We start from the raw sequence: 12,904 nt of genomic DNA on the forward strand, positions 1-12,904 counted from the left end.
CAACTTTAGAAGATTTCCATCACCCCCAAAGCAGTCACTCTCCATTCCCCTCAGCACCTACAGTCCTAGACAACCCCTAATCTACTTTCTGCTTCTTTGGACTTGACTACTCTAGACATTTCATACAAATGGAATCATACAATATGTGTATCTTTTCATTTTACTTATTTTTAGAGAGAGGAGAAGGAAGAAAGAAAGAGAGGGAGAGAAACATTGATGTGTGAGAGACCCATCTATCGGTTGCCTCTCACACACCCCCAACTGGGTACCTGGCCTGCAACCCAGGCATGTGTCCTGACTGGGAATTGAACCGGTGACCTTTCAGTTTGCAGGCCAGCACTCAATCCACTGAGCCATACCAGCCTGGGCACAATAAGTGATCTTTTGACACTGTGATCTTTCCCTTTACCTTAGGACAATGTTTTTAACTTGTTTTAAACACTTTTGGTCTTGATAGGAAGGAACCATCTTGTAAATTTATTAGTGTGTCTACAGATTCTAAAATAAAGACACATGAAAGAGGTTTAAACAGACTTGGGGGAGGGAGTCTAACAGTTAAAAAAAGAAAGGCTAAAAACCCCTTCTCTAGTCCAAATCCTCTGCATTATGTGCATGGAAATGGCTCCCAGAGAAGAAAGTGACTTACCAAATACGCAGCTTGTTAAAGGCACAGCTGGGTCGAATGGAACATTTTGACCTGCTGACTTTTGGCTCCACCATTTTTTCTTTATCTTTTCTTTCTTTTGTTTTTAAGTTTTATTTATTTATTTTTAGGGAGAGGGGGAGAGAGGGAGAAAGAGAGGGAGAGAAACATTGACTGGTACCCTTTTGCACACGCCCCTATATGGGGACCTGGCCCACAACCCAGGCATGTGCCCTGACTGGGACTCAAACTGGTGACCTTTCGGTTCATAAGCCAGTCTCAATCTGTTCACTCACTGAGCCACACCAGCCAGGGCTCCATCCTCTTTTCATGCTGCCACACTGCCTTCTGACCTCATACAAACCCATATCACTTTCCCCACACAACTCATACACATGTGACCCACAAAATATCTTCAGAGATGCAACTTGAGAATCAGTGGTGATGGGGGCTGCTCTGTCCCACAGCTCAGGGTTTTGGCTGCCTTACCCTGAAATGCAGCCACCCAGGGAAGAGCCCATGCCAGCACCAGCTCCCAGAATTTCCATCTTAGAGGAGCTCAGGAATGGCAATCTTGTTAGAAGCCAGAAGAAGCTGCTTGCATAGCAAGAACAGTTTTTATTTACACTGAACAGATTAAAAAAATTTTTTTTTGGAGTGGCTGGAGGAGGGCGTGTGTGCAGGGGGATGCTGGTAGAGAACATGGTGGGGGGGACACTGGAGGGAACCCAGTTACAGGTTAACAGGATGTATGGGAACCCCAGTGGTGCCTTGAGAACTGAGTCCAGAGGAAACTGAAGGTGAGGAATGGGAGGAAAAGATCACGCTGAGGGAAAGGACTCAGGTTGATGCAGGCTAAGATCTTACAGCTCTTCCTGGAACTCTCCCAAACCATACTTATGGGCAGCTCAGAGAGGCTGTCAGCCTGCTGGAAAACGGCAAGAAGAGGACAAATTCTATAGATGGAACATTATCTGAGACCTGGGGGGATGTAGGGAGGAGAAACTTCCTGAGAGCCTGGAAGGGGATGGCAACCAGCTGACGGAAGCACCTGGGTAACTCTCTTTCTACCCAGGAGGCTCCCTTAGCTGATTTCCTGATCCCTGGCAGGAGGGCCTGATGGGTAGAGGACAGTGCAGGCCTTGGCCCCAGAGCTCTCAGACAAGCACAGACTGTGAACTTGGATGCCACAGGATTTGACAGGAGACACACTGACTAGGCTATATTTTCCAAATCCTGTCCATTCTCTTGTCTATAGTGGATATTGGAAATCTCACCCTTAGAGATCAGTTCCTTGGGGCTGGGGAAGGCTTTTAAACAGCCTTTATAATGGAAAGTCTCCCCGGGTGGGGCAGCAATGATGGTGAATTAAGACTAAGCTCAGATGGAACAGGACCCAGGGTATGTTCCAAAGGCGCTGGGCTTGCCAAGGTGCAGGGACCTAAGGATGAACTCGGGAATGCTTTCACTTTTGCTTACAGTCAGTTTTACTTTTTTTTTTCTTTTATTGATTCTAGCAAGAGAGGAAGGGAGGGAGAAAGAGAGAGAGAGTAACATCAGTATGAGAGAAAAACATCGATCTGTTTCCTCTTGCATGCACCTAGGCTGGGGACTGAACCTGTCACCCAGACATGTACCCTGACCAGGAACTGAACCCATGACTTTTCAGTTTGCAGGACGACACCCAACTAAATGAGCTGAACTAGACAGGGCTGATTACTTTTTTAAAAAATATTTTATTTATTTATTTTTGGAGAGAGAGAGGGAGAGAAACAACAATGTGTGGTTGCCTCTCACATGCCCCCTCTCTACTTGGGACCTGGCCTGCAACCCAGGCATGCGCCCCGACTGGGAATCGAACCAGTAACCCTTTAGTTCACAGGCCTGCACTCAATCCACTGAGCTACACCAACTAGGGCAGGGCTGATTACTTTTAAGATCCTCAGAAAGCTTTATTTGGGCTGTCTGGGTTCCTGAATAAGCAGCGAGTTATTCTAGCTGTGTACATCTCATGGTTCTGTCTAGTGGTTGGTGCCTTAGGTTGCAAGTGCTCTGAGAGGCAGGTTATGTAGGAGGCAGTTATGTAGCTCATCCCAACCTTAGGTTGCCTGCCAGTTTTCTAATCCTAAAGTCCCAGGCCCCTTCTGAACTTTATAATCAGGTGACACACAATGCAGCAATGTGTCAGCATCAGTGTCACCTGGAACTGGACCTGTGCCTGATTCATCCAGGAAGCTGAACCCAGGCCACAGAACAAACACCCCTGAGCAGCTCCTGCCAGGCATGGGGTGAGAGGCCGTCTGGCCAAACAAACAGACTTTGTGTGCTTTGTTCTCATCTTTTCTCTGGAAGCTGCTTGCTGGACTCTCTCATTCCTTTTTCTCTGGCCCATCTCTGGGTCAAGAGCTGTGGGAGGCTTTTCTAGATGATGCGAGAAGACTTGTTTGTTTGTTTGTTTATGGAGAAGGTGATTCCTGAGAAACAGACTCAGGAATTGAAAGGGGAACAGCAGAAGCTGATAAAGGGGTAGAGCAGAAGCTTCTGGGAGGGGAAACCAGGAGTGGGCACTGGTTTGGATAGGGATTAGAGGGAACAAAGAGGTGAGAAATCTCTGTTCCCACCCCTTCTCCAGGGGTGCCACCTGTCCTATAGTTTAAGCAGGTCCTGCTCTTCTGGGACAACTCCAGCTTGATCTCACTTTCTGCGTTCGTGGCTAGTTTATTGTTTTTGACACTAATTGGTGGACATTCAAGATCATTAAATTTTGCCTCAAGTCTCCTCCTCCCTCCCAAATACAAATGCAAAACGTGGGAATCCCCCTTTGAGGATGCAACGGTGCCGCTTTAAGAGAAAGGGAAGGGAGGAAGAGGGCGCTGACTCAGATCCTCCTACCATTGGCTGCTGGAGGGGATCCCACCTCAGGCATTGGCCCTGACTGAGGCCGCCTTCTCTTGTGATTGGCTAATCCGGGAGATATAAAGTGGCTGTGCCGGCCTCCTGTTCAGTTGGAGCGAGGCTGGGAAGTCGCCTGGGTTTGTGGCGTGAAACGCACCTGGAGCAACCCTCTCCTCTCTGAACCAGAGTCCAAGTCCCGCGGAGGCTGCAGCCATGAAGGAAAGACGGGCCCCCCAGCCAGTCGTGGCCAGATGTAAGCTCGTTCTGGTGGGGGACGTGCAATGCGGGAAGACAGCGATGTTACAGGTGTTAGCGAAGGATTGTTATCCCGAGGTGAGCTGCGCGCCCTCCCCTTCGCCAACGTTTCTCCTTGTCTGCCTGCGCCTCTGCCCCGGGGTAGATTCCCACTTGCCCAGGGGGGAACGGAGCTGCCTCTCTGTTCCCCACCTCACCTCACCCCATCCTCAGCCTCTTTCTGGCTGGAGAACCGCCCTGCCTTAGCTTCCCCCTGAGACCTGTTCCACTTCTGCCGCCCCGCTGGCTCCTCCTCACCTCTTCACCCATAGGCCCCAATCAAATCCCCTCCTACCTCCCTTCATTCTGGAGTCAGCTGTCTGGAGAGGGACCTGAAGGCATTTGAGAATCTGGGGTTTCTTGACGCAATACCTGCTCACCCTTTCACCCCAACCTCAAAGATTCTGAGAGCGTGGCTCCAGGCAGTCTTCCACAGCCGGGCTCTGCTGTTCTGCTGGCCCAGGGGGCTTGTCGGGAGAAGATAAAAGAGCTGGAATTGGCTGTGGCTCTGAAATTGGGAGACAGGCAGATCTGTGGATGAGAGGAACATATATGTGTGTGAACATCTCTGATCATCTAAAATATGGGGGGCTTGTCCCTAGGTGGAAGTCATTCCCGTTTCTTAATTTGGTAGAGCAAAGTGCCTGTGCCTCTACATACCCCTGCCTCCTGCTCCCTGTGGTCCTTCCTGCCCCAAGTAGCCCCTCCTCGGGCCACTTTAGTTTCTCACTAGGGTGAGTAGTTTCTTGTGTAGGCAGTGCTAATCAAAGGGCAGGGGGGGCCAGGGTATGAATAGTTCCTCCCTGTTCACAGACCTATGTGCCCACCGTGTTCGAGAATTACACAGCCTGCTTGGAGACAGAGGAACAGAGAGTGGAGCTTAGTCTCTGGGACACCTCAGGTAAGACTGCTGTTCCCAAATGTCCCCTTCCCAGCTCCACTGGGCTGCTGCAGCTGCTGATTTTTTAGAAATTGTTTCCCTCTTTGATGGGGAGGAATAGGATGCTTGCCAGGAACTGCAAGAAGGGGACCTGAAGATTCCTTGGTTGGGTGTAGGGGGAGGGGCCTGGTCAATTCAGTTGGCTGGCCCAGGGATACAGAATGGATGAAACCCAGAAGCCACTCGTTTCTCTGGGTCTAGCTCCATCCTCCAGAGGGCTGGATGGTGAGGTGAATGAACCCCTGAATACTTATTGGGGGCAGACAGGGCCCCTCCATTTTCACTCCCTGCCACCACAAACACAGCCTTTACTGCCCCAGAGCAAAGCCAGATAAAGCAGAAGGCAGTTCTGCTGGAGGCAGTTGTGGTTGAGGCACGGAGACAAGCCTGCCTTGCGGGAAATATTGCTCCCGATTCAGTTTTCTCTCCTGCATTCCATCTCGGGCCACTGCTGTCTGCCTGCTGCAGCTCAGCTCAGCTCCACTCGTCATACCGCTGCGGCTCAGGGCTGAAGTGATGCATCATCCCTGCTTTGGAGGGCGGGGGGAGATGGCTTAATGTGGGCAAAGGAACGTTGTAGTGGCAGGAGGAGGGGGTGTTGGCTCTGACCATTTCTCCCTGCACCGGCCAGGCATGGAAGTGCCCTGTCTTTCTGGAACATAGGAAGAAATATTTTTCCAGCCTCTCAGCCCTAAACCCTCAGTGTTAGGCTGTCCCTTGCTTGCATTGATTCTGACCTCTTACCGTTATCTCTTTCCCCTAGTCCATTTCAAATAGACTGGGTTCATAATTAAGGACTAAAAGCCAGGAATAGGAGAAAGAAAATAAAATCTGCTCCACCCTAAATATGCATATTCAGGCTGAGTTTAAAGAGGAACTATATAAATCACTAGGGGCTTCCTGTTACATGCAATGAATATGCTGTCCTACTCCTCCAAAGAGCTGTTGTTCCCATAATCCAGTTTTGGAGTCTGAAAAGATTTGGGGTAGGGGATAGGACGGATAAACAGAAAAAGATTCCCCCTTGATCCCCCCGCCCTCAAAACAAAGCAAAACAAAAATCCCTCAACCTGCTATGCTTTCTCGCTGCAGTTCCAAGGGTGGGGAGGCAGGGTTCTGGTTGTCCTAGACTGCCGTGCTGGCCAGGTGCGAATGAACGCAGTCGGCTGCACTGTGTATGCTTTTGCATCCGCTGTACCCTGCCCACCTTTCAATCTTCCCAGAATCTTACTGCAGCTCATCTCTTTTCACTACCACCACCCCAAAGCGCCACTCCTCTGCCACCACCACTTCCCGCCGTTTCCCCCCTCCTCCCGTAGTCAGAATGGAGCCCTTGAATCCTAATCCAGATAAAGGAAAATCAGCAAGGTGCTTTCTTTTTCCCATGTCGCATCTGCAGCCCCCCAATTTCCAAAAGGATGCAGGCTATCAGTCATCCTCAAACTCCCTCTTTCAAATTCGATGCCCATAAGGAAGGAGCAAGTGGCAGCCAAGTGTGGGATGGGGCTTCCCAACATTGGGGCTAGGATGGAACCTGTTCTCATTATTCACTTGCAAGTCTTAGGGGAGGGGGGTTGCTTGGAGCCAGAATGGTGGCTCCTCCCCTCCCCCTTCCCAGTGCTGCAGTGCTCCCTCTGCTTACTGCTGCGGTGATGGTGATGAGACCCCACCTGTGAGAGGGGAAGGGGACAGATTGTTGAAGGAGCACACAGCTATCCCAACTCCCCTTTACTCTTTTTTTTTTTAACAACCAACCCCCTCCCCACTTGGACTCCCCCCCCCCCGTTTCCATGGCGATTGTGGTGTAGGGAGAGGGGCTGCTTGCTATTCTGAGCACGGATTGTCTGGGCTCCAAATCTGCTACTGTTCCTTCCCAGGGTGGGGGTGGGGGGCAGGCTCAGCCCCTAGCATTCTCCCATATTAGACCACCTGGGCCTGTGTGACCTGGGTCCCCCCTCCCCCGCCCCAGTGAAGGGCTCTTACTGGAGCCTCAAAGCCCCCAGCTAGTGGTGCTGCTGCCTTTGAGACGGTCTCCCTGAGATCCGGGGGATAGGGGCTGCAGCTGTCTTTTTGCCTTTTTCAGTATAAGCTGATCTGGGTGGAGGAGGAGTGGGGCACTGAATCTCTACCAGCCTCTTAGAGTTCTGACCCCATGGCAAAGAAGCAGGGTGGCCAGTTACATAACAGGCAGGTTTGTTTCTCCTTTGGGGAGAACCTTGGAGCAGAGGTTGGGCAGCAGGCAGGCTCTAGAAAAGAGACCTTCAACAAGCCTTGGTCTCTGCAGGGGTGTGCCCACCCTCTGGGACTCAGAACTGGCAGACCTTAAATGAAGCCCACAGTAGGAGATCAAGACTGGGTCAAATTATGCTCCACCCCTCTTTTATTTTGCCCCCTTTCCTTTTTCAGGGCTAAGGAAGATGATATTCTGGCAGGTGGTCAGGTCTCAAGCTTCCATGCTGCAGCAGGTTCCCCTGGGAGACGGGTGGGGCCAACTAACCTAAGGGGCCAAGAATGGCACTCCCAGGGCTCTTTGGGCTCAGGCCTGTGGGGCATGGAAAATGCCATGGCCTAGCGTCAGCTCTTCCTCTCCTTTGACAGGGTCTCCCTACTATGACAACGTCCGTCCACTCTGCTACAGCGACTCTGACGCAGTGTTACTGTGCTTTGATATCAGTCGTCCGGAGACAGTGGATAGTGCACTCAAGAAGGTAAGTCTGGTTAAACTCTGCGATCTCTAGCTCAGCTTGAGAACAGAAAGGAGTCTTGGGGACCTTATCATCTAACCCTCTCTCACGTAACAGAAAGAAACAGAGTGCAGGAACAGGAGAAATGTGCCCAAGGCCACACCATTAGCCGCAGCATTGGGACTAGAGCTCAGACCTTCTACCCCTGTCCCACACCGTCCTACCAGAGGCCTGGCCAGGGAGGGCAGCGTTCAAAACTCTGGAAGCGAAGGATTGAGAGTCAGAGAACCTTCTGGTGATCTGGTTTGAAGGTCAGGGGTGCAGTCTTTTGAAGGCAGCTTCCTCCTCCCAGGCCCACTGGGCCTGGGCAAGCCTGAGCAGAGCTGCTGGGAGGAAATGCCTAGGTCTGACTGGCAAGGTCTGACCAAACAGACGTCGGAGGGTACGCTGTGGGACTAGCCTAGTTTCCGAGAAGGCTCTGGGACTATCTCCGTCTCTTGGGAAGAGACCGGTTGGCTTCCTCCTGGCGTTCTGGACCTGTGGAGCCCGTTGACCAGATTAAGGGGGCAGATCCAGGCCCCATGTTTGGCAGAGAGTGGAAGGAGATTTACCCCTGTGCTTTCTCTGGTGACTGGGCTGTTGAATGAGGGGACAGGCTCTTGGGTCAGCATTCCTGTGACCCCAAAGGCCTCACGGCAGGAAGATGATGTAATTAGTGCAGTGCTGATGCTGTGACTCAGAGGGATGGCTGGGCTGGTGACAAGCTGTATGGTGTGTGTGATGTTGCCAACTGGGCTTCTCTGGGTGTCTGTTAGTCACTGACTATCCTTTGTTCCTCATTCCTCTAACCTGCTTGCATGGCTCTTCAGTGGAGGACGGAAATCCTAGATTATTGTCCCAGCACCCGTGTTTTGCTCATCGGCTGCAAGACAGACCTGCGAACAGACCTGAGCACTCTGATGGAGCTGTCCCACCAGAAGCAGGCACCCATCTCGTACGAGCAGGTGTGTGTGCGCGCACAGGCATGCGCACCATTGCGTGTAGGGGTGGGGTGAAGAAGGCTACAGGCAAAGGACATGGAACGTGGCCTTTATTCAAATTCTCTCACTACAGCAAGAGAGAATTGGTATTCTGGGGACCACCTATAATCAGCAACCAGCTACCAGGATGGAAGTGGTCCCATTTGCCCAGATTTATGCTATAGGTTGGCAGGGGCACTGTTCCGTGTGTGCCACTATTTCTAGATAGCTTCTGTGCAGCACCTGCATGAGAATCACCAAAGGTGCTTATTGGGATTCCTCACTCCATGTCTGTAGAGACACTCTGGGAGAAAGGTATGGGAACTGCATTTATAATGAAATCGCTGGATAATTTCTTATGCATGTGGGAGTAAAGGTTCATTTCTTTTAAACTAGTATTTCATATTAGATTCATTTGGGGAGCTTTTAAAAATACTAACGTCTGGGCCCTACTGCCAGAAATTCTGACTAACAGTCTGGTGTCAAATGGTTTTCACAATGTCCCAGGTGATTCTAAGGTGCTGTCAGGCTTCACCTTCAGAATATAATCAGCAGGGGGCGTTGGTGGGAGACTGGCAGGTGGGTCCCATGGAGTAGCCCCAGGAGTACCACTAACCGTAGGAGGCAGTGTTTTAGAGCCATTTCGGACCATTGCATCGGTGGCCTCGCTCCCCTCTCCCCCTGCAGGGCTGTGCAATAGCCAAGCAGCTGGGTGCAGAAATCTACCTGGAAGGTTCAGCTTTCACCTCAGAAAAGAGCATCCACAGCATCTTCCGGACGGCATCCATGGTGTGTCTGAACAAGCCCAGCCCAATACCCCCGAAGAGCCCTGTCCGAAGCCTCTCCAAGCGACTGCTCCACCTTCCCAGTCGTTCTGAACTCATCTCTTCAACCTTCAAGAAGGAAAAGGCCAAAAGCTGTTCCATTATGTGAAGTGGGGGTTGGAGAGGGGAGACAACCTCCCACTTCCTCCCTTGGGTTGCAGAGGCACGGGGAGAGGGAGGATGAGACAATTTAGGACACTGGACAATGAGTTTCTCAGACGGCCACGGTAAGGGCTTGGAAGGAGACAAGAATGGGACGAGGAAAGAGCCAGGCCCGGCTTGAGGACCTGACACTGAGAAAGAACCATCACACCCCAAGCCAGGCCCCAGGTGGTGGAGGGGCTGCGGTCCCAGCGCCCCTCTCTCCAGAGGGAGGAAAGGTGTGGGGGGCATGCTGGCCTCATGGGCTCAGGGGCCTGTAGGAGCCTCACCTTCAGCATCATGCCTCTTCCACCTACCGTTTCCATGCAGGCCAGGGGATGGGAGGGGTGTCTGAGCCCTTCCCCTCCCCTCTGAGGAGGCCACTGAGGAGTGGAGTGTGGGGAAGCCATGAGGCAGCTCCCTTGGGAGCTGAGCCCAGGTGCTTCACGACTGAACCCAGAAGGGCAGGAGCTGGTCAGAGCCAATGAGAAGGAAACCTCATCTTTGCATAGCCCATGCCTCACGGAGAGGTGACATCATACATTTACATGCTTCTCACCTCTGTCCCCAGGGTCCAAGGGAGAAGCCCCAGACCCCTTCTCTTGCAGTGTGGGGTGGTGGTGCTGCAGGAGGCAGGGCTGGGTGGGGGTCACCAGACTTTTTCTGCCCTTAGGGCAATACGGCTGGCATTTGTTTTATAGACTCTTGTCTTTGGAATGGGGGGAGGGGGGAGTGTTTCAACCTGTTACATGTTCTGTGTTTAAAGAAGAAAACCTATTTATTAATGAAAAATATAACATGTATAAAGAAGTTGGCTCTGTTTTCTTAGTTTTTTCCTGTTTCCTTTAGTCATTGATAATGAGGAAAAAGCTGCCCTGGGGCCCATTCTGTAGGCTGCAAGAGTGGTTGTCCCCACTGTTTCCCAGCCCCTCCAACAAGGATCTCCTCCCTCTACTCCCAACCCCACCCAAGTCCTACTAAGCCAATGAAGATCTCCTTAGCCCAAGAGCAGGGTTTCTCAAACTTGGAATTAATAGCAAGTTAGACTAGACAATGTTTTGTTGTGGAAGCTGTCCTGTGCATTGGAGGAGATTTAGCAACATCCCTTGCCTCTACCTCCTGGATGTCAGTAGCCCTACCCATGCCAGTTGTCACAATCAACATGTTTACAAGTATTGCTAAATGTCCCCTGGGGCAAAACCTCTTCTGGTTGAGAACCATTGCCCTAGAGAGTCTAGAGGAGAGAGGCAGGTTTGGTGAAATCAGGGGATCCAAGCTGCTGAGATCCCAACCCCTGAAGAGGGATAGACAAACCAAGTTTGGGCGGTTCCTGGAGTTCTGGTCTCTGAGCTTAGACAGGGATGTCTTCTGCTTTTTTTTTTTTTTTTAAGATTTTATTTATTTTTTAGAGAAGGGAAGGGAAGGAGAAAGAGAGGGAGGAAAACATCAATGTGTGGTTGCCTCTCACATACCCACTACTGGGGACCTGGCCCATAACCCAGGCATATGCCCTGACTGGGAATCGAACTGGCAACACTTTGGTTCACAGCCCATGCTCAGTCTATTGAGCTACACCAGTCACAGCTCTTCTGCTTTCTTGACCTTCCAATTCCACTGCCTGTTTATGGCAACTCAGGGGCCTTAACTTCCCTTCTCTTCAGTGACTTATAGCTTTTTTTTTGAAGTTTCATAGTGTGCTGCAAATGGCAAGCTACTAGGTATTCAGTATTTACTGTGTGCTCAGCACCACTAGCTTTACCAACACTATCACCTTTAACCTCATGAATGATAATAACGTTCGTTAAATGTCTACTGTGAGGCAGAGATGTTTATGAGTTCTTTATGTTATTTATTCCTACAGACTACTATCTACCTCGTTTTACAGACAAGAAAACAGATTCAGAGAGATTAGTTAATGTGCCCAAGGTCACACAGCCAGAAAGTAGTAGAACCTGGATGCAAATCCAGGCAACCTGGCTCCAGTACATGCGCTTTTCATTGCTCTGCTATCCTACCCTGTGAGGCAAGTCGTATTATTATCCCTATTTTATGAATGAGGAAATAGAAAAGCCAGAGATGCCACATAACTTGCACTAAATCATACTGCTTGTATGTAGTGGAGTCAAGATTCAAACTGGGTCTCAAAAAACAAATAAAAATCTTTAATTAAAAAAAAATATTACCCTGGCTGGTGTGGCTCAGTGGGTTGGGCATCAAGCTACAGACTGAAACATCACTGATTTGATTTCCAGGTGGGTCATATCCCTGGGTTTCAGGCCAGGTCCCCAGCAGGGGGCTTGTGAGAGGCAACCACACATTGATGTTTCCCTCCCTCTCTTTCTCCTTCCCTTCCCCTCTCTCTATAAATGAATAAATAAATAAATAAAATCTTTCACAAAATAAGTATCAACATTAACTATAATTCCATGGGTCCATTACTGCTGGTCATGTACCTAAAAATAAGACTTTACCTCTGGTTCTCACTAGATCACAGTCCCTCTGTCTCCATCTTCAAAGACACATGTTTGCAAAAAACCTGGCAGGCTAAGACAAACAATGAGTATCTTTTATGCTCAATGTCTTACATGTGTCATTCATGAGAGAGGTGTGTACAAGTACTAGGGGAACTCTGCCACTATGAACTTGGGCAAGCTTCACCACTATTTTGGGTTCCCATTTACTCATCTTTAAAGATGATGATGGCGCTGACCCAATAGCTTAGTTGGTAAGAGTGTCGTCCCAATATGCCAAGGTTGTGGGTGGGAGGCCAAGGTTGTGGGTGGGATCCTTCCCGGGTGGGATCCCTCCCTGGTCAGACACATGCAAGAAGCACCAATGAATGCATACATGGGTGGAAGAAAGAATTGATGTTTCTCCTTCTCTCTCTCTAAAAAAAAAATCGATAAAAAAATTTAAAATGATGACGAATGGTAATCTGAAAATATGGAAAGAGCATGGACTCTGAAGTTGAATTCTGGCTTCATTCTTTTAACTATGTGGCCTTTGAAGGTATAATCAATTTTTCTGGGGATCAATCTTATCAGTAAAATGGAGATAATGCCAACCTCATACTATTATTAGGACCCAGTAAAATAAGTAACGGAAGTTAAGTGTACATCTCAGTGTTGGGCACTTAGATTTTCAGTAAATAACTGTAGCTCTTAAAGGTTCCAGTCTACAGCTTTGATCTGATTGTTAGTTGGGGTTCCAATCTGTGAGTGGAGAGCCCTCCAGTGTTCACTGGGTGACTTACACACATAGTGGAGCTGTGACTACTTTCCCTTCAGATGAGTCTCTGGGATAGAAGCGGAATCAAAGGCTGCAGAACCAGAAGAACAGAAGGGTGGGTACCTCTCCCGGGAGTACTTTGGGCCATAGTAGGTGGTTCTCAGGGATTTACGATTATTTGGGTCTATCTGAAGCTCTGTTTGAGGGGAACTGAACATATATTCAGAAAAAAAGGC

The 12,904-nt window shown here is 49.9% G+C and overlaps 1 protein-coding gene across 1 annotated transcript; it reads left to right on the forward strand.

Moving 5' to 3' along the window:
* The first annotated feature begins 3,646 nt into the window (after positions 1-3,646).
* On the forward strand, positions 3,647-10,250 carry RND1 (Rho family GTPase 1). The gene is made up of 5 exons (XM_024575568.2): positions 3,647-3,871; positions 4,646-4,733; positions 7,371-7,480; positions 8,326-8,460; positions 9,163-10,250. Exons 1-5 carry the CDS (start codon positions 3,752-3,754, stop codon positions 9,406-9,408), a joined length of 699 nt encoding a protein of 232 aa, XP_024431336.1. The 5' UTR covers positions 3,647-3,751; the 3' UTR covers positions 9,409-10,250.
* The last annotated feature ends 2,654 nt before the right edge of the window (positions 10,251-12,904 follow it).

The sequence above is a fragment of the Desmodus rotundus genome, chromosome 3, assembly GCF_022682495.2.
Source record: "Desmodus rotundus isolate HL8 chromosome 3, HLdesRot8A.1, whole genome shotgun sequence".
Classification (NCBI taxonomy): domain Eukaryota; kingdom Metazoa; phylum Chordata; class Mammalia; order Chiroptera; family Phyllostomidae; genus Desmodus; species Desmodus rotundus.